Below are 18,040 nucleotides of genomic sequence, written 5' to 3'. Positions count from 1 at the left end.
TACTTCCCGTCTTTCTTCTCCAACCACCACCCCCACCAAACACACACACACACACACACACACATACACGCCCTCCCTCTCTCCCCATCCTCCTTTTCCAGTTTGCTTCCCTCTGGAGTCATTCCGTGCTCCAGAGCTGGAAAGCAGATGTGAGCAGAGTTGGACCGAAACACACACAGCCTCTCCTGATTCACTTGCATCTCCCTGTCTGGAATCTAATTTTATCCATGTAACACCGAAGGAGCACATCAAGGTCTAGAATGGGAGCCCTCAGGACAATGAGCATTCCTGACCATCACTCCCAGGAGACCTCGCTCCCCGTCTCCGCACAGGTGCTCCCAGTGGCTGACAGGTTCATCATCTTTCTTCCAAGATGAAGGGCACCAAGTTCTGGGCCAGATGCTGCCAAAAGCTAGCTGTGTGACCCTCTGCTACTTGCTTTGCTTTTCTGAGCCTTGGTTGTTGATATATGTAAGATTAGGTATCTTTACTAGTTGCTTCCATCCACCCCTGAAATTCTGTGCTCTGTCTGCCAGCTCCCTGACTGCCATCCATTTGTTCACTGATGTCTGCCTTCCAAGCCCCAAAACAGGGATAGACGGGTGAGCTTGGGTCAGCCTGCCTGCTCATTCATGTGACGTGAACATAAGAAGCCGCCTCCTACCTGAACTTTCCAGCAAAGCTCAAACACGTTAGAAACTTGAACTTTCACATTTCCTTTCCTCCTACCTAATGAGTCCTCAAGAACAAGGTCAGATCAGGGAGGCAGGGGGGCCGGGGATTATCAGACATCTGGCATGGAGGAGCCATTCCAGAGAGCCAGATGTGTGCCAGGAAGCAGGCGGGGACATTGCACCCCAGACTGCAGGGCATTGGCCAGGAATTGCTGGACCAGGAAGTAAGTTCTCAGTGGGTTTGGGTAGAAGCTCAACACCATGAGGGAAAAAGGGAAAAACTTGTTTTCAGAAGTCAGCAAATCCCCTAAAATTAAGTCGGCCCTGTCATTTGCCTTTTGCTCTGTTTATGGGTTTTTGGTTTTGTTTCGTTTTGTTTTGTTTCATTTTGTTTTTGTTTTGCCATACCAAAGCCTTTAATTTTATCCAGTCACGTGCTTTATTTAATCTTTTCATTTATGGTTTCTGCTTTCGGAGTTCCACTTAGAAAGATTTTCTCAGCCCCCAAGATTAAGCAAATATTCACGACTTGCATTTTTAAGTTTGCTATACGGTTGTAAGGCCAGAGTCTCACTTGTTTTTCCTAACTGGATCATCAGTCATCCCCCAATCACTCATTGAATAATCCATCCTTACCCCACTACGTTGAAACGCCACCTTTAGCGTTGGTCTGTCTGTGGACTTGTTCTGTGAACTTGATCTGTCTGCTCCTCCTGCAGTGGTGCCAGTACTTTTCCCACTTGGTCACTCACTCTTTATACACGTCTTCCTAGTTGCTCTCAATATGTCTATCCTTCTGGATAAATGTTTGCAGCTACTCTATCCCAGCATTTTGCAGAAGAGAAAAAATTGAGCTCCAGGGTAGGGACTTGTCCGAAGTACCATAGACCAGAACTCGGGTTTCCTAACTCTCACCTATGCTGCCTCTTCACCTCTCTGATCATACTTCCCTTTCTGACTGGGCATTTAACTCTATACACCTTCTCATTTCTTATCTCTAGAATTGCCCTCTGCTGTGGTGAGGTAGTAGGCCATTGCAAAGTCTACCTTTTAGGCAACCCCACATCTGAGGAATCTTCTCATCTCAATGTCCCATGTTTGCCTGATGTTGCAAACAATGAGGGCCCACAACAAGAGGGATCAGGCAAAGAGCTGGGAGACAGAGAGGAAGAAGTGGTGTTCCCGATGTCTTTCCACTGGCCCTCGTTCCAGTTCTCTCCAGAGTAGTGGCTTTGCCAAGTGTCTTACAGAGTGCAGCAGAGAAAGCTCACCTGGGCAAGGCCTGATGGAGCCTGGGGCCTGGACAGGGTGCTCTCATGATGCCATGTCCCACTCCTCCCTGCAGATACCTGGGCAAAGAGGGCTGGGCACCAGCATCCTACCTGAAGAAAGCCAAGGATGACCTGCCAGCACGGAAGAAGAATCTGGCAGGCCCGGTGGAGATCATCGGGAACATCATGGAGATCAGCAACCTGCTGAACAAAAAGGCGTCCGGGGACAAGGAGACCACCCCAGCTGAAGGCGAGGGCCCAGAGGCCCCCATCACCAAGAAGGAGATCAGCCTGCCCATCCTCTGCAACGCTTCCAACGGCAGCGCCCTGGGTGTCCCCGAGAGGACTGTCTCCAAGCTGGCCCAGGGCTCCCCAGCCGTGGCCAGGATTGCCCCTCAGAGGGCCCAGATCAGTAAGAGCCTCGCTGATCCCCGGGTCCTTGCCACACAGCTCTTTAGAGAAGGGGCGTGAGGTGCAAGGAAAGCCTGGGGTGGGGGGGTGTGTGTGCATGATCCCCGTATTATTCTCTTCCTGAGATGTAGGCTGACCCCTGACCCCAGGCTCGCTTTGCCAGCTTGTCTTATGCTAATCACAAGCATGGACAAGGCAATTCCTTCCAACTCCTCCACCGAAGATAAATTGCATGCATATATAAGCTGGTAGCGTCCCCTCCTCCTCTAGTGGGGAACCATGAATGGTCACTCTGCAGATAAGTCACCTGGGCTGTGAAATGCGTCCCTCGATGCAAGGCTGCTCTATGAGTGACAGCCGATAGAAGATCATCTTGCTGAGCCTTACCCCTTCTTCTTCCAGTTACCGGAAGTCTAAGACACTTGGAAGGGTGATTGTACCTCCCTCCACAAGCACTTTTAAGCAGCATTCTTCCGGAATCTCCTCCTTTCGTACAGGAGAAACCCAGCTGCTGGCCCCTCCAAATCTCTAGCATCTCTGGGGCAAGGATGCCTGTGGTTGAGGGTTAAACTGTTCTGTATTATGAGACCAGCTTCTGTTTGTGTCCAGCCATTCTTAAAATCTGGAGGAAAGCTGTTTTTTAGTTTAGTTCTGAACTTGGTTACATTAGCTTTATGCCTGAAGCCTTCTGAGCAGTCAGTCGGGAGCTGTTTTGGGGGTACTTCCTCTTGCCTAGCACTGTGCCAGCTTCCAAGGATTTGGTAGTGAGCAAAAAATAGACATGGTCTCTTCTCCTAACTTTGGAAATCTGATAAAGCTATCTACCCTTTCCCCTGAAAAAAGCCCCTATGTCTGTACATTTTGAAATGTGCACATCATTTTAGGGGGTTCACGGATCCCCTTGAAACACAGCTAAGGAAGCTTAAAGATCTCTCACTTCCACTGAAGAAGCCCAGCTATCGTGCCTGTGGTGACCGAGAGCATGGGTTCGTCATAAATGTGGGAGAAGAGCAGGAACTTCCCAGCATCAGGAGGTCACACCCAGGGAAGGCAGGGAAGGCACTGTGTCTGGCTGCGATTTCTGAAGCCCTGTTTCTTCTTCTAGGCTCCCCGAACCTCAGGACAAGGCCTCCACCTCGCAGAGAGTCCAGCTTGGTATGTGTGCTCAGTTTTTTCTCTCTTTCTCATTCCCTTTCCTGGGTGCACTGTAGCAGCTCCCAGTAATTGGCTGTCTCAGTGCAGAGTCTGTTGGTCCAGAGCTTCCCCAGGGCCATGCTGGAGCTTCCAGCTTTGTGGGGCTGGAGGCAGGGAGGGAAGCCTGGGGAACCCAGCCTTCCTGGGGCCTAGCTGGACAGTTTTTAATCGAAAACACACTGCACTCCAAAGCTAAATAAATCCATCCCAGCCACGGCACTGGCAGACATAAACATTTAGACTGGCTGGCGAGAGTGTCCAGCCGGGCATTGCCAGGGGCAGGAAATAGGGCTGCTGTCCAGGTGAGCCTGGAAGACTTTCAGCTTTGCCTTCCTTGCCCGGGAGTGCCCAGTGGATGCCAGAACCTGGGCGGGCACAGGGCAGACCAGTGAGCATCCTCTCTGGGGAGGAGGGTGGTAAATGGCAGGGACTGGTTTATGCTGAAGCTCAAAGAGGCTCAATGCTGCTGGGGTCTGTGGCGCCTGTAGGTGGGGTTTCCTGGCATCCAGACCGCCACGGAGGTGGATGTGCACTCAGGGTGCTGGGGCTTTGGGTGAGAGGTGGCAGACGGAGAGCCCTAGAACCAAGAACTGTCATCTGGGGCAGTGGGATGCAGTGGAAAGAATGGGGCTTCAGGCCTGCCAAGCATGGATGCATACTCCATTTCTGACACTGAGAAACAGCGAGCCCCTGGCCAGGTTGCTTACCCTCCACAGGCCTCAGTTTCCTTATTTATAAGAGGGGGACAGTGCCAGCCATCTCCTAGGGCTGTTGTAAGTATGGGATGAGATGGTGTACGCGGAGGGCTGGCCGTCGACTTTCCACCTCCTCTGTCAGCTCTTTGTGCACTGTGTGTGGACAAGGATTCTGAAGTCACATCTGGGCTTAGCAGCGAGATTTACTGTGGTCAGTGACATCCGCCCCAGGGGGGCGGACAGCAGCAGTCACTGGAAGAGTTGGCCTTCCGTAAACAGGATTTTTGAAGATTTGGCCCCTGGAGGTGGGACCGTCCTGGCCCTGGCCATCAGCCCCAGTGGAGTTTCTATCTTGTTTCCCCTCCCATTTTACACAACTGAACGAGTTCTCCCCTCCCTCCCATCTCTCTCAGCCCCAGCTGATTATTTTCAGGCAGACTTGATTTTGGCAAGAATGGGGTAATTCTTTCCACACCTGCCAAAAGCAGGGCTTGCTAGGACAGAGCTGCTCCTTCCAGCTAGGTCCGTCCGACTCCCACCTGGCCGCAGGGGTCCAGGCAGGGCTGGGACCTGGGCCACATCTGTGCGCATGCACTGCTGCAGAGCCAGCCACCAGGGCAGGGAAAGTTGACCTGGTCCCTCAAAACCAGCCTCCCCCCACCCTTCACTCACTCTGACCTGAGGCAGCTCAGCTGTGAGTGGCAGGATTCGAACATGCTGAGCCTTGAAGGACGAGGCAGGTTAAGAGGAATAGGATGGCGTTTCAGGAAGAGCGTTCGGCTTCAGCTTATGTTTATAGAGCTTTTCCTGTGCCGTTGGCTGGACCAGAAGCTATGTTCATTATCTCATGACCCTGTTATTAGTTCCATTTTACAGATGAGGGAACTGAGGCTCAGAGAGGGCAAGGGCCTTGCCCAGGGCCACACAACTGGTGAATTGCTGAGCTGGGATTGGAGCCCACATGCGTCCACCTGCAGGCAGAGATCTTTTGAGGTCTTCCTGCTACACTGTAGCTGCTTCCCCCCTCTAGCCTCCCAAACACATGTACCTTTTTTATAAGATTGTTTTATTTTAACTCCTTTGTTTGATACCAGGCCATACTGGGAGTGATGGGGAGGCACCAAGGCCATGTTGGCTGGAGTAGAGACTGGCTGAAGCTGGAATGTCCTCTCCACGAGGGCAAGGGGGTTGTCTTGTCCCTTTGGTTCACTCTTGGATGCCTGGTGCCTTGGACCAGAGTCTGGCACCCAGTAGACACACAACAAACATTTGCCAAGTGAATGAATGAGGCTCACAACTCATGGGCTGTGGCCATATTCTAAATTTCCTTGCATGTCAGCCTTAGTTATTGACGTGCCAGCATCTAGGAAGCATTTGCTGCCCAGCGTGTTCTACCCAACCCCAGAGCAAAGGATCCTGAGTTTATTCCGTGCTTGCCTAACCATTTGGCATCATCATGATGACCGACCAAGGGGTTTTCTGACCAACCCCACACCCCTTACACCCACCCCACCTCTGCAGTCAGGTGTCACCCCGGTGGCCCTTCACCTGAGACTCAAGGACATGGCTCTCCTCTCCCAGGGGGCAGTGTGCACGGGCTTTGTTACAACAATTTCTCTGCTTTTTGACTTTCATTTTGGGACCTAGCTGTTGAGGCTTCTGAAAACTGGATTCCAAATATGTAAGGGTGGAAATTTACTTAGATGATCATTTTCATAGCTCAGACAAGTCTCAAGCGAATCCTGGGTATTCTTAGAGAGCCTGGTCAGGAGAGTGGTCTCTTGGTGAGACACCCTGAGACTCAGGTGATTGATACATCCTCAAGTCAGCTGCTCTCCACCTGGTGTAACTGCCACACTCACCTCAGTTACGGTTCTGATCAGGTGGGTCTTGCTGACTGAGTCCTTCTCTGCCTCAGGGGTTCCAGCTGCCTAAGCCGCCAGAGCCCCCTTCTGTTGAGGTGGAGTACTACACCATTGCCGAATTCCAGTCGTGCATTTCTGATGGGATCAGTTTTCGAGGCGGACAGAAGGCAGAGGTGAGCCTTGGGCCATGGGGCTAAGGGTTATAATTCGTGATGGTCAGATACCTCCCGTGTTTCCCATTTATGTCTTGCTGGCGACATTCCTGAGGGGCGGGCAGGAAAGGTGCAGAAACAGGACCCAGAGGGATTAGAATTTGCCTAAAGCCAGTAGGTGCCACAGCCAGGACTAGAACCCACAGCTCATGTCTCCACCCAGCTCCCGTCACAGCAGCGTTTCCCAAAGCATATTATAGGAGCTTGTGATGGGGGCACTTTGAAGCAAGGGGCCTCTGGGGTTGAATGAGTTTGGAGGACAGTGAGTTAAACAAAACCCAACCAGCTTTGTTGTTTTAATTGCAGAACTTCTCAGAGCCTAGATATGGGGGTGTCACTGTGTGGCTCTAAGAGGGGACTGGAATAGGCAGTATCACCTAGATTCCTCTCCCAGGAGCTCCTGGGGGCCAGGGTTCCACAAGACCCATATTAGGAAGTGCTGCTGTTGGGAGAATGTGGTCCAGGCAGCCGGAGTAAGGCACTGGGGACCCCAATTCTGGCCATGTCCACACCACAGGCACCTCTGACATTTGATGCAGTCACTTCTCCCCCAGGTTTTGATGATTTCTCTCTGCAAATGGGTAGTAGACCCTCTCCTGCTCCCTCCCAGCCGGTCTCCTAGCATTTATGAAACCCCACTTTGTGGCCAGCGCTGAACATGGCATTCCAGGGCCAGAGAAGATCTGTGACTCAGATCTTTCTCTTGAGTGGCTCTGTGTAGTAATGGAGTTAAGTCCAATTAATACCTGTAAAACCATCAGAAGAGTAATTGGGCAGTCTCTGCCCATTGAAGAGGTGATATCCCCAATGTGAACGTTTTAAACCACATGCCTGGAACTTAGAACTAAATTTCTAAGAGAAATCATTCTCTCAGTGGTGCTTATGCTTCCAGAAGAGCCTATGAAGCTCATAATGTAAGAGAACTGACATACTTAGGATCTACCCACACATGCATTTTGAGTATGGAGTGGGCAGAGTGAAGGATGGAATATAGTACCCAAGGCAGGGCGGGGGCTGCAGAGGGCTGGCCTCAGGCAGACCTTGCCTTTGGTGGTCTCTATCCTCCCTTCCTTCCTTGCCCCTCTTCCACCAGTGCCGGTGCTTTCAAGCTTCCCTTCCCCTCCCTGGGACCTCTTCCTCCAGCAGTGTTCCACAATTCAAAATTACAGTTGTTCCTCGGGATCCGTGGGGGATTGGTTCCATGACCCCCAATGGACACCCAAATCCTGGGATGCTCAAGGCCCTTATATAAAATCGTAGTGCAGTTGGCCCTCCATATCCAGGGATGCAGAACCTGCGCACATGGAAGGACAACTGCCTCTTCCATTTGTACTCCCCGATCCAAACGGACCTCAGTACAGCCAGCAACCACACTCCTGGGCTCTCTCCAGTCTCAAATAGCAGTTAAGAAAGAAGCTCCTTGAACGAGTTTATACTAACAGGGAAATGACTGAGAGGCCCTAGCCTTCCCCCAGGAAGCCATTCAACTCAAAGAAATCTCCTCAGCTGGTAGGATTTCAGTGGGATTCCACATGTAGTGAAATGACCATGAGCAATGGGGAAACCAGGGAGGTCCGGCCTCAGCCTTACCTCCAGGTTCCACTCACCTGCACCCTCCTATTCTCTTCTGCCCTGAGAGACCCTTTCCAGGGTCACCAAGGGAGGGCCTAGCAGTATGGGGGTGAGAGGATGGAAGTGGTGGAATGGCAGTCTTTTGTACGTATGGGTCCGTGGTGAGTGGGGTTTTGTAGGGACTGGGAACAGTGCATCTTCCAAGTGTAGTAGCTCAGTGGGAGGAGAAGTGAGGGTCTGGAGAGGAGGCCAGCTCGACCAGGGTATTGGAGGAGACTTGGAAGAGCAGGAGAGGGGGCCTTGGAGAGTGGGAGCCCCCCCCCCGCATCCAGGAGATGATAGAGACCTGGGTTTGAATGCCAGCCCATCACTTCCTACGCTGGGTCCTGGGCCACTTACTCAGTGGCTCAGTTCACTCATCTGGGAAATGGAGATAATGTCTCCTAGAGCCAAAGTGTGAAGCTCCCGCCCTGGCACATGGTAGGGCCCCAGCGATCCTCCCAGCTCACTGGCCTGTCTGCCCCTTCCCCCAGGTCATCGACAAGAACTCGGGTGGCTGGTGGTATGTGCAGATCGGTGAGAAGGAGGGCTGGGCCCCCGCGTCGTACATCGATAAGCGCAAGAAGCCCAACCTGAGCCGCCGCACGAGCACTCTGACGCGGCCCAAGGTGCCCCCACCGGCACCACCCAGCAAGCCCAAGGAGGCCGAGGAGGGTCTGGCGGGCGCTGGTGAGAGCCAGGACTCCCCGCTGAGGCTCAAGTACGAGGAGCCCGAGTATGACATCCCTGCCTTTGGCTTCGACTCAGAGCCAGAGCTGAGTGAGGAGCCCGCAGAGGACGGCGGCTCGGGGGACAGGCGGCCCGGCCAGCCCCGCAGGCCCTCGCCCGCCTTCTCGCTGCAGCGCGCCCGCTTCAAGGTGGGCGGATCTGCAGAGGACGTGGCCCTGGAGGAGGAGACCATCTATGAGAACGAGGGCTTCCGGGCGTGTGCAGAGGACGCCCTGTCGGCCAGGCGCTCCTCCCGGGACAGTGACTCCCCAGGCGGCTCCCCGCTGTCCCTTGCCAGGAAAAACTCCCCCAAATCGGGCTCCCCCAAATCGTCGTCGCTCCTGAAGCTCAAGGCAGAGAAGAACGCCCAGGCGGAATTGGGGAAGAACCACTCCTCGGCCTCCTTTTCCTCGTCCATCACCATCAACACCACCTGCTCTTCCTCTTCCTCCTCTTCCTCCTCATCCTTGTCCAAGAACAGTGGGGACCTGAAGCCCCGTTCTGCCTCGGACGCAGGCATCCGCGGCACTCCCAAGGTCGGAGCGAGGAAGGATGCCGACCTGAAGACTGGGCTGACCTCCTGTGCCCGGGCCAAGCCATCAGTCCGGCCCAAGCCGTTCCTGAACCGCACAGAGTCCCAGAGCCAAGAGAAGATGGACATCAGCACTTTACGGCGCCAGCTGAGGCCCACTGGCCAGCTCCGGGGTGGCCTCAAGGGCTCCAAGAGCGAGGATTCGGAGCTGCCCCCCCAGATGGCCTTCGAGGGTCCCATTGAGGGGTCCAGGAGAGGCTCGGCCGACCTCATCACCCTCCCTGCTGCCACGCCCCCGTGTCCCACCAAGAAGGGGTGGGAAGGGCAGGCCACCTCCTACACGACATGTAGTGCCTACCAAAAGGTCCAGGACTCGGAGATCAGCTTCCCGGCAGGCGTGGAGGTGCAGGTGCTTGAGAAGCTGGAAAGTGGCTGGTGGTACGTGAGGTTTGGGGAGCTGGAGGGCTGGGCCCCCTCCCACTATTTGGTGCTCGGTGAGAATGAGCAATTCGACCCCCCTGGCAAAGAGCTGGACACAGTGGCCACCAAGAGCAAGCAGAACGAGGGCAAGTCAGACAGCCTGGAAAAGATCGAGAAGCGGGTCCAAGCGCTCAACACTGTCAACCAGAGCAAGAGGGCCACGCCGCCCATCCCCTCCAAGCCTCCCGGGGGCTTCATCAAGACCTCGGGTGCCGGGGCGGTGAAGATGAGGAATGGCGTGCGGCAGGTGGCCGTGAGGCCCCAGTCGGTGTTCGTGTCCCCACCGCCCAAGGACAGCAACCTGTCCTGTGCCCTGAGGAGGAATGAGTCACTGACAGCCACCGACGGCCTCCGAGGCGTCCGCCGGAACTCCTCCTTCAGCACCGCCCGCTCGGCAGCCGCAGAAGCCAAGGGCCGCCTGGTCGAACGGGCCGCCAGCCAGGGCTCGGACCCTCCTCTGCTGCCCACTCAGCGCAATGGCATCCCGGTGTCCCCTGTGCGCCCCAAGCCCATTGAGAAGTCCCAGTTCATCCACAACAACCTCAAAGATGTGTACGTCTCGATCGCGGACTACGAGGGGGACGAGGAGACGGCGGGCTTCCAGGAGGGCGTGTCCATGGAGGTCCTGGAGAGGAACCCCAACGGCTGGTGGTACTGTCAGATTCTGGACGGGGTGAAGCCCTTCAAAGGCTGGGTGCCCTCCAACTACCTGGAGAAAAAGAACTAATGAGGGGTAGTGGGGGGCATCAGTCCTTCCAGCCTCAGTATGGGTGAGCTGTGAGATAAGACAAAGGGGAAAGGGAAAATGGGAGGGGGTGGGGAGGACAACGTTAAACCTGCAGAATGTGTGACCTCGAAGATACTCCCCTCCAGGCTGTCCCCCAGCTGGAAGGTAGGGTCTGGCGGGGGCCCACATTGAGCAGGGAGTGGAAGGGGCGGGGGTGTCCTGGGCCTGGGACCGGAGGCAAGAAAGCTGAGCCTCACATGTGCACCTTGGGGACTTTGCTGATGGACTCGGCACCATTTGGGACAGGCCATGTAGGAAACCCCAATTTGTGCCTTGGCTGCAAATCTGGAAAAGGTGTGGTTGTGCGGGCCTCCTGTGCCCTGCCCCTGCCTAGCCTGGTTTCCGTTGCTGGCATCTTGTACCCCGGAAGTAGCCCCTGTATCATCCTAATCTAGGTTTGTGAGTTATGCTGGTTTCCCAGCAATCGCTGCCGCCTGCTGTGGGTGAGTGTGGCAGGAGATACCACTGGCTCTGGGGCTTGGAGGCATCTGCTGTGAGCTCAGGCTGTCCCTGGGCCAGGCCACTGTGTCTTGTTAGTTGAAGAAAAAGCAGTTCCCCAGCTGCCAGCAAGGACCGCCATTCTTAGCCGTCACTGCTGCTGGCCTTGAGAAGAGAGCCTGCCCTGCCTGGGGCACCCCCGTGGAGGACCACCAGCCCCAGTGTTTACAGAGAGGGCAGGCAGAGCCGTCGGTCTTTTCACAGTCTGCACAGACTTTATTTTGGATATTTCTGGGTGGGCAGTTCTTTGCAAGTTTTGGGAGAGGTGTATTGCTTTGGGCCTTCTATGTCAGGCCTTGGGTTTTGGTCTTATTTTAGGAGTTGTTTGGGGACCCAGGGGCGGTCAGCCTCACGGGACGGGATGGGTAGTGGATGGCCTTTCTATCATACTCTTGTGGGGAGGTTGTTTGGTTTGTGTTTTGCATTCTTCCCTCCATAAGCCGAAATCGCTTCATTTGGTTTCCACTGTGTGGACAGTACCGGTGTTTGCCAGAGGGATCTCAGGCTGGAGGAGCCCTGGTCCCAGCCATGGCAAAGCGGAGACGCTGTTCTCCTGCTTCTTGCGCGACCTCAGCAGGGCAGAACCCTCAGCAGGGAGGAGGGTGGTGTTCAGGAGAGGGGCAGTGTACGTTCTCCTGCCTGGGCAGGGCCCGAAGCCTTATGTGAAGGCTGTGGAGAAGCAACCGTCGCCCTCACCCTGGGCCAAGGGGAACCTGCTGGGCGGACACCACCAGCCACCCCCTGGCCTACAAGCAATGCCGCAGGTGCCCGAGGAGACAAAGATCCCTGGGCCAGGAGCCAGCCTGGTCTTTCCGAGGGGCGGTGCCCCTGCAAAGAGTGAAGGGAGAGAATGACGTCCCCGTCAACTCTGGGTGGTGTCTTTCAGTCGACACTTCAGAGGCCAAACTGGCTTCCCCAAGGACTCACTCTTCACTGGGAGTGGATTTCCACACGTGCCTTTGATTGTGGACAGATCAGGCTTCACAGCCCCCGATTCAGCTGCCAGATCCTGGACTAAGGAGGAAAGGCCCTCCCTCCGCCCACACTCCCCACCCAGGCAGCGTATGATGCCTGAAGAACAGCAGGGGACCCGCGCCTCGTGCCCTCAGCCCCCAGCCGCCCCACCCTCCTCCTTCGCCGTACACTGATGCCTGGCAGCTCTAGCAAACTGCTCCCGTTCTATGTTGCAAGGGCCGTGGTGAGATTTTGCTTCCTTTTGTTTTGTTTGTTTAAAATTAAAATTAGTTATTATTTTCTTCTGCTGGACAGTATTAAATAGAGCAGGATGTTGAGTTATCTGCTAGATGGCAGTACTAATGGTAGTGTTGTAGTGTCTTCATATTAATATTATTTGGACTTATTTGAACAATAATGATAAAGAAGTGGTTCATTATTTTCTAATTAATGCACTTTAATACGGTGGAATGGAAAGAAACCCAGAGAGCAAAGTGCATTACTTAAAGATGCAGTATATACTTTTCTCATTTTTAAGCAGCACATATTTATTAAAAGAAAAAAAAAGTAATTTATGATTATTTAAAATAAAATTTAAAAGTAGAGTGATTGTCGGGTTAAAGGACCTTCCACGTAGCTATCTTCCAGGGGGAAGGCCCCAGCGGCCTCACTCCTCAATGTCTGCACTGAGCCAGTTCAATCAGTAACACGCCAGCCAGGCCAGGAAGGAGTGCAGGACGCATCTGCCAAGCACAGAGCATCTCAGTCGGACTGGACCACAGTGCTCCCCAGAGCCTGCCTTTCCCTGCCCTTCCTCACTGCACTGCCTTGTGGGACTCTCCACCACCCACAAGGCAGATGTTCTCCCAGCCCCCCAAGGACCCTCTCTCCTTAATCCCCAGTGCTCTTAAGTGATAGAGTCATTATAAGTGACCTTCAGGGTCACTCCATCCCATACCCTCCTGTTACTGCAGCCCAAAGACAGGAATTAGCTTTCCCCAAATCACATAGCTAGTTAACGGCAGACCTCCCCATTGCATCCACCCCTGCACTCCTCCCCACCCCCGCTAGAGTTTATAGTGTGGTCATCATGTTTACATTGTGACATCCAGCCCTAAGGATGGCTGGGGGTTGCTCAGGCATCCAGGAAAAGTAGAGAATGCTGCCACCTGGTGACAGCATGTAGCTTTGGGCAGTGAACAGGGATTGCCATGCCCCGTCTTCGCCCCTTGCCCCTCACCATTCACCCCCTTACTCACAGCACAGCACAAACCCTGCAAACCCAAAGAGAATATTAATACTTGAAGCAAGAAGGGTGCATGCCAGTCCCTCTCAGACATGGCCAGGGGATGCCAGGCCTTGTGCCCCTGGACTCCTAGCCCTGCCCAGGGCAAGAGGGCTTTTCCCTAGAGCTACTGAGCTGCTTTGTGATGTTGGAGGGTACTTCTGGCAGCAGGTAGAGGAGGGAGGGGTCTGTGGCTCTGACCCATCTGGAGGAAAACCAGATCGGACTTAAAAAGATTAAAAAAAAAAAAAAAAAAATCTCAGCAGTGTCCAAACCTAGTTTTCCATTAGTTGCGATTGAAAATGTGAAATGACGTTGTATTGCTGTATACTGCAACTTTAATCAAAATGAGCCCTTCTGAGGTCATTATTGAGGTTTATATAATGCCCGAAGATGCATCATTTGGTGCTTTTTCTTTCAGTTTAAAGACTTTTTTTTTTTATTACAAGGGAAAAAGATGTCTTCATCTCTCTCCCACTTTGTAACAGGGGCCTGGCTGGGCTCCCTGGCCCCAACATGCTGTTCCCACTAGGCCAAGGGACCCCGAGGATGGCAAGAGGGAGCTGGAGGGGGCAGCCTGAACAGCAGGTGTGCCATCTGCCCCAGCTGTGGCTGGGCCCTCTGGCCAGCCCTCAGCCCCGTTCACCCCCAGCCTAGCCCCACAGGGTCCTCTTTCTTCCTCCTCCATTCTCCATCTTGACGAAGGCATTATATAGAATCGTTTTAATCACTTTCAGATGTTAGAGCAGCATATTTTACTGGCATTTATATCCATTGCTTTCCTCAGCAAGGCATGTTACTATTATCATCTAAGGAAAAAAGACAAGGGAATTTCGGTCAAGCATTATTTTCATATTACTAGTATTTGCAGAATAGGTGTAGAACTATTTAAGTTTAGACCTTGGTTTGGTAGTTTGTTTTGTTTTTATGGAAAAAAAAGATAAAAGTAACCCCTACTTTTCCTGTTTTTGTATTTAACTAATATATTATTTCTTTAAGGTTACTCACTTCCCCTACCCGCTCCAAATACTTTGCATTCTCAATCGAAAATGAAAACAATCTGAGAGACAGGAAAAGTGCAATATTATCAAGAGGGATGCCAGGGCTTGTTGGGGCAGTGGCGGGAGAGCCAGCAACCCCGTCTCTCACTAGGGGAGGTGGGGCTCCTGGTAGGAGTCGTAGCTGTGGAGCCTATAGATGACCTGGGTATTGATTTCTTGTTACCCCTCCTCCCCTTCCCCCTTCCCTGGCAAGATGGCAGGGTCCCCAGAGGGCATCCCCTTCTGCTGGGTGTTGCCCACCCAGAAGAGAGGGATTCAGGGAAGTGGCATGGGGCACTTGGCCTCCCCGGGGCGCCCCAGCCCTAGGCACAGAGCAAGGACCTCCAGGAACCGCTCCTTGTTTTCATTTCCGTTGTTTTTCAGCCAGCTGCTCAGAAAGACCTGTCCCAAAAATAACCCTCAGCAGCCGTCTCACCCCAATCTCTTGATGTTTGGGCCATGATCCTTTTGATGTATGTTTGAGTCTTTCTAAAACTACGTAACCTCAAGTTCAGTTTATGGGCAGGAACCCTCGATGTAATCAAACCCTGTTGGAGGGATGTGGGTGCCTTGAGCCCAGCATCCCCCCAGTGATGCACCGATTCCCACAAGCCTGCAGCTGGGCCTGGTGCTGAGCCAGGGCCACCCATTCATCTCAATGACTTCAGCCCGAGCGAGGCGTGAGCCCTGCCTCTGCTCAACACCCCGACAGTCCCCAGAAGGTCTTGGAGAAGCGTCGGAGGAGCCTGCTGAGGTCCCTGCAGACAGAACTTCCCACAACAGGTACCAAGCCGCCGCCTCCTACCTGGGTGCCAGTAGAGAGGGGACAGGACGGGAAGTCTCTGGGTCCAAGCCCTGGGAGCTCTGCCCCTCAGGGAGACAGGGACATCCTTGCGGGCTCATCCCCTCCACCTCCAGTACTGTACGCTTGCTGCTCCATCCCGTTCGGTGAATTTCTGTACAAATAGGAACCTGGCGCCCAGAGTGGGACCGTGCCCCCGTGTGGGGGTGGCTCTCCTTGGAGTGTATACGTCTATAGGTCCAATCTTCAAGAATCCCGATGCAGAGCTCTCTGGAAAGAGAACCATCCACAGTGCTAAAGAAGTAAGATTCCCTCACTTTTTTTGAGGGCTGTGTGTTGTTGAGGAAGTGTGTGTGTGTGTGCATTTGAGTGCGTATGTGAGAGTGTTGGTCATTTCCCACTTGAACTAAAGAACATGGGGTTAGAGGAAAAAAAATACTGGGCAAGCTGTCTCCATTGAACAAGTCCTTGGCATTGGGCAGGCCCCAAAGGACTCGCAGCTTCTGGCAGCAAGTGTATGTGTTATTCACACGTGTAATTCTGGCTGGAGAGTGCAATGTGTCTTTTTTTTTTTTTTTTTTTGGTAATTATTTTATTAAGTATTTAGTTGGAAACTTCACACTGGCATTAACAGATCTAGCAGAAGCAACCTAGGCCATCGTCCCGGGCTCCAAAATGAAGATGTGGAAAGGTGCCGCCACTGGGTGTGGAAGTGCCGAGGCGGTCAGCTGGGGCTGCCACCTGCACAGTGTCTCTAGTAGGCTGACTCCCAGCCTTTGCCATGCATGTCGCCACTGTGGGAATCCCCATGTCATGAGAGCAGCTGGCCTCAGTTCTTATGTTGCTGAGGGTGGATCAGGCTGGTCGGGGCGAAAAATTGCTCACAGCGAGCTCAGTGGACCTACCGGTGCGTGTACATCAGCACCCCTGGTCTAGACTGCAGGCCTGACTGAACGCTTCATGGGAATCATGTGGAGGGCTCCCCCTTGACATTACTGAGCTTTTTGTCTAAATCATGATCTCTGGTTGGGGCAGGCCCTGGTTCTCAAGCTCTGTGATCAGAGCCAGTGACAGAACAGGGTCAGTGACCTATAGCTGCACTTGAGGAAGAACAGCCCCACTGATATTAGCATCCCTCCTGTTTTGTCCTGTGCACCTGGGTCCTCAGGCCAGAAGTTGGGCACACTGGTGCATATAGACTGGGTAGAGGACTCTGTCTTCCTGGGCCTTGGTCCCAAGCTGCCTATAATGTTGGTTTTACCATGCCATCCCCCTTGCCGGAGCCTATCTTTTTAATATTGAGTTTGCACTTGACCTTGACAATCAGCCCCCTCTCCCATCCCAGAACTTAGTGGCCTTAGAGAATGGGTCCCTACGATGAAGGTCCCTCCTTTGCTCCCATTTCCATCCTAGCTAATGGGCTGGACCTCAGGAGGCAAGAGAGAAAGGAAGAATTATCGTTTTAAAGCAAAAGTATGGATCGAGCACGTTGGAGGTGAGTGAGAGGCACGTCGGCAAGATGAGTGTGCGTGTTTGGGGTGGCTGGGGCTTACCGCCCCTTCCCCAAGAAGGAGGCTTCCGGAAGAGGAGGTCTGCTAGGCAGAAAGGGAAGAGTATGAGAAGGTTGAGAGAGGGTTTGGAGTCTGGAGTTTTGTCTTTATTAGAAAGGAGGAGGAAGTCTATTCTGAGTGTTTCAGGAAGAAGAGAGCAGGTAGGGAGGGAATTTAGTGATTCAACACCCAAGGGTCCAGCCAGAACAGGTTGGGAAAGCCCCAAGATTTGGCTGTAGAAGCAGCTGGCCTCAGGAAACAGCTACTTGCTGGGCCACAAGCTGGGTCCCCCGCGGGTTCTTAATGGTCATTGATTTACTTAGTGGAAAGCGGAAGTTGCCAGCAACAAACCAGTCTTTGAGTTTGAGGCCCTGGCTCCAGAACATTCATCCATCTCTCAGGTTCCAGGCTGGGTTTGCCCACCTCCCTTTGTCCAGTCCAGAGCTAGCCTCTCAAATTGCCTGAATCAGAGACCAGTGACCATAATGGGTCATGTAGTAGGGACCCACCACCCCCAAACTGGAACCTTGGGGTCCACACACCATCAAGCATATCTGGGAGGAAGACAACTTCGTTTGCTCTTCTGTTGACACCAATTATTCTTGAGTATCTCTAATGATGCCTGTGGCGGTTCAGTTTGCTGAGCCTGCCTCAGTGGTGTGACTTAGAAGAGGGAGTGCAATGCACTCATCATGTTTAGTGGCCTGTGACCAAGGCATACTGCTCTTAAGCATTTCAGAGAAAAAACGGTAAACAGAGCCACCATTCTTGAATCTACAGCTTGTTCTCTGCAACAGGTTTTCTTTAAATTCAGGACACAGGATGGCAAAAGGGTTTCAGGGCCAGTTTACAGGAGGTCTGCATGAAGGTGACTTCTGAACAAGGCAGCTGTTAGTGGCAGGTTCGTGAAGCGTGGGTTTGTGGACTGCATGTTGCATGTGAACTGCTGGATGTCTCTGGGGCACTCCTCACGGTGTCCACTCAACCCCTCCCAGCTCCTAGTGGGATCTGTGGGGTCTGAAGGAGGTTGTTCCCTCTTCCCCCTCAGCAGAGAAATTTAAGAAAAGGACAGTGAATCCAGTGCTGTCAATTTGAGTGCTAAAAAATTTCCAGGATCAATGGTGGTGCTAAACTCTCTCCATGTTTCTAATATTTTTAATAGTGGGTGTTTTTTTTTGAACTGTTCTCATCACAAAAATGCAGCGTCCTTGGGGAAGGGACCCAGCCCCTTGACCTGCCACTTTCCAGGTGTCCTTTATCATTTTAACGGGATTCTTTGGTCTGCAGAAAATACTCTGTCTTGGCATGCTTCTAGACTGTAAGATTTGGGTTGTTTTGTATTTTGTTTATGTTTACATGCATCTTGTATTTCCCTGAAAACTAAATAAAGTTTTTGCCTTTTTAACTGAACAGAATCACCTCCTGATTCTCCCTGCCACAAGAAAACATA

General features: G+C 52.9%; 1 protein-coding gene across 6 annotated transcripts in view; it reads left to right on the top strand.

The window, feature by feature from the left end:
* The window catches only part of SH3PXD2A (SH3 and PX domains 2A), a 241,159-nt gene extending 223,164 nt beyond the window's left edge, over nt 1–17,995 (top strand). For 4 of the 6 annotated variants that reach the window (XM_082408274.1, XM_082408273.1, XM_082408272.1 and 1 more), the window contains 4 exons: nt 2,020–2,357; nt 3,462–3,511; nt 6,164–6,283; nt 8,428–17,995. In XM_082408274.1, coding sequence (XP_082264400.1) covers nt 2,020–2,357; nt 3,462–3,511; nt 6,164–6,283; nt 8,428–10,401 — 2,482 coding nt within the window. In that variant the 3' untranslated portion in view covers nt 10,402–17,995. The remainder of the gene's footprint in view (nt 1–2,019; nt 2,358–3,461; nt 3,512–6,163; nt 6,284–8,427) is intronic. The other 2 variants (XR_014249245.1, XM_082408271.1) reach the window with 2 other exon arrangements.
* Nucleotides 17,996–18,040: the final 45 nt, after the last annotated feature.

Source organism: Balaenoptera borealis (assembly GCF_965194805.1).
Source record: "Balaenoptera borealis genome assembly, chromosome: 10".
NCBI classification, from domain to species: Eukaryota; Metazoa; Chordata; class Mammalia; order Artiodactyla; family Balaenopteridae; genus Balaenoptera; species Balaenoptera borealis.
This window is presented reverse-complemented; position numbering and strand designations above follow the sequence as displayed.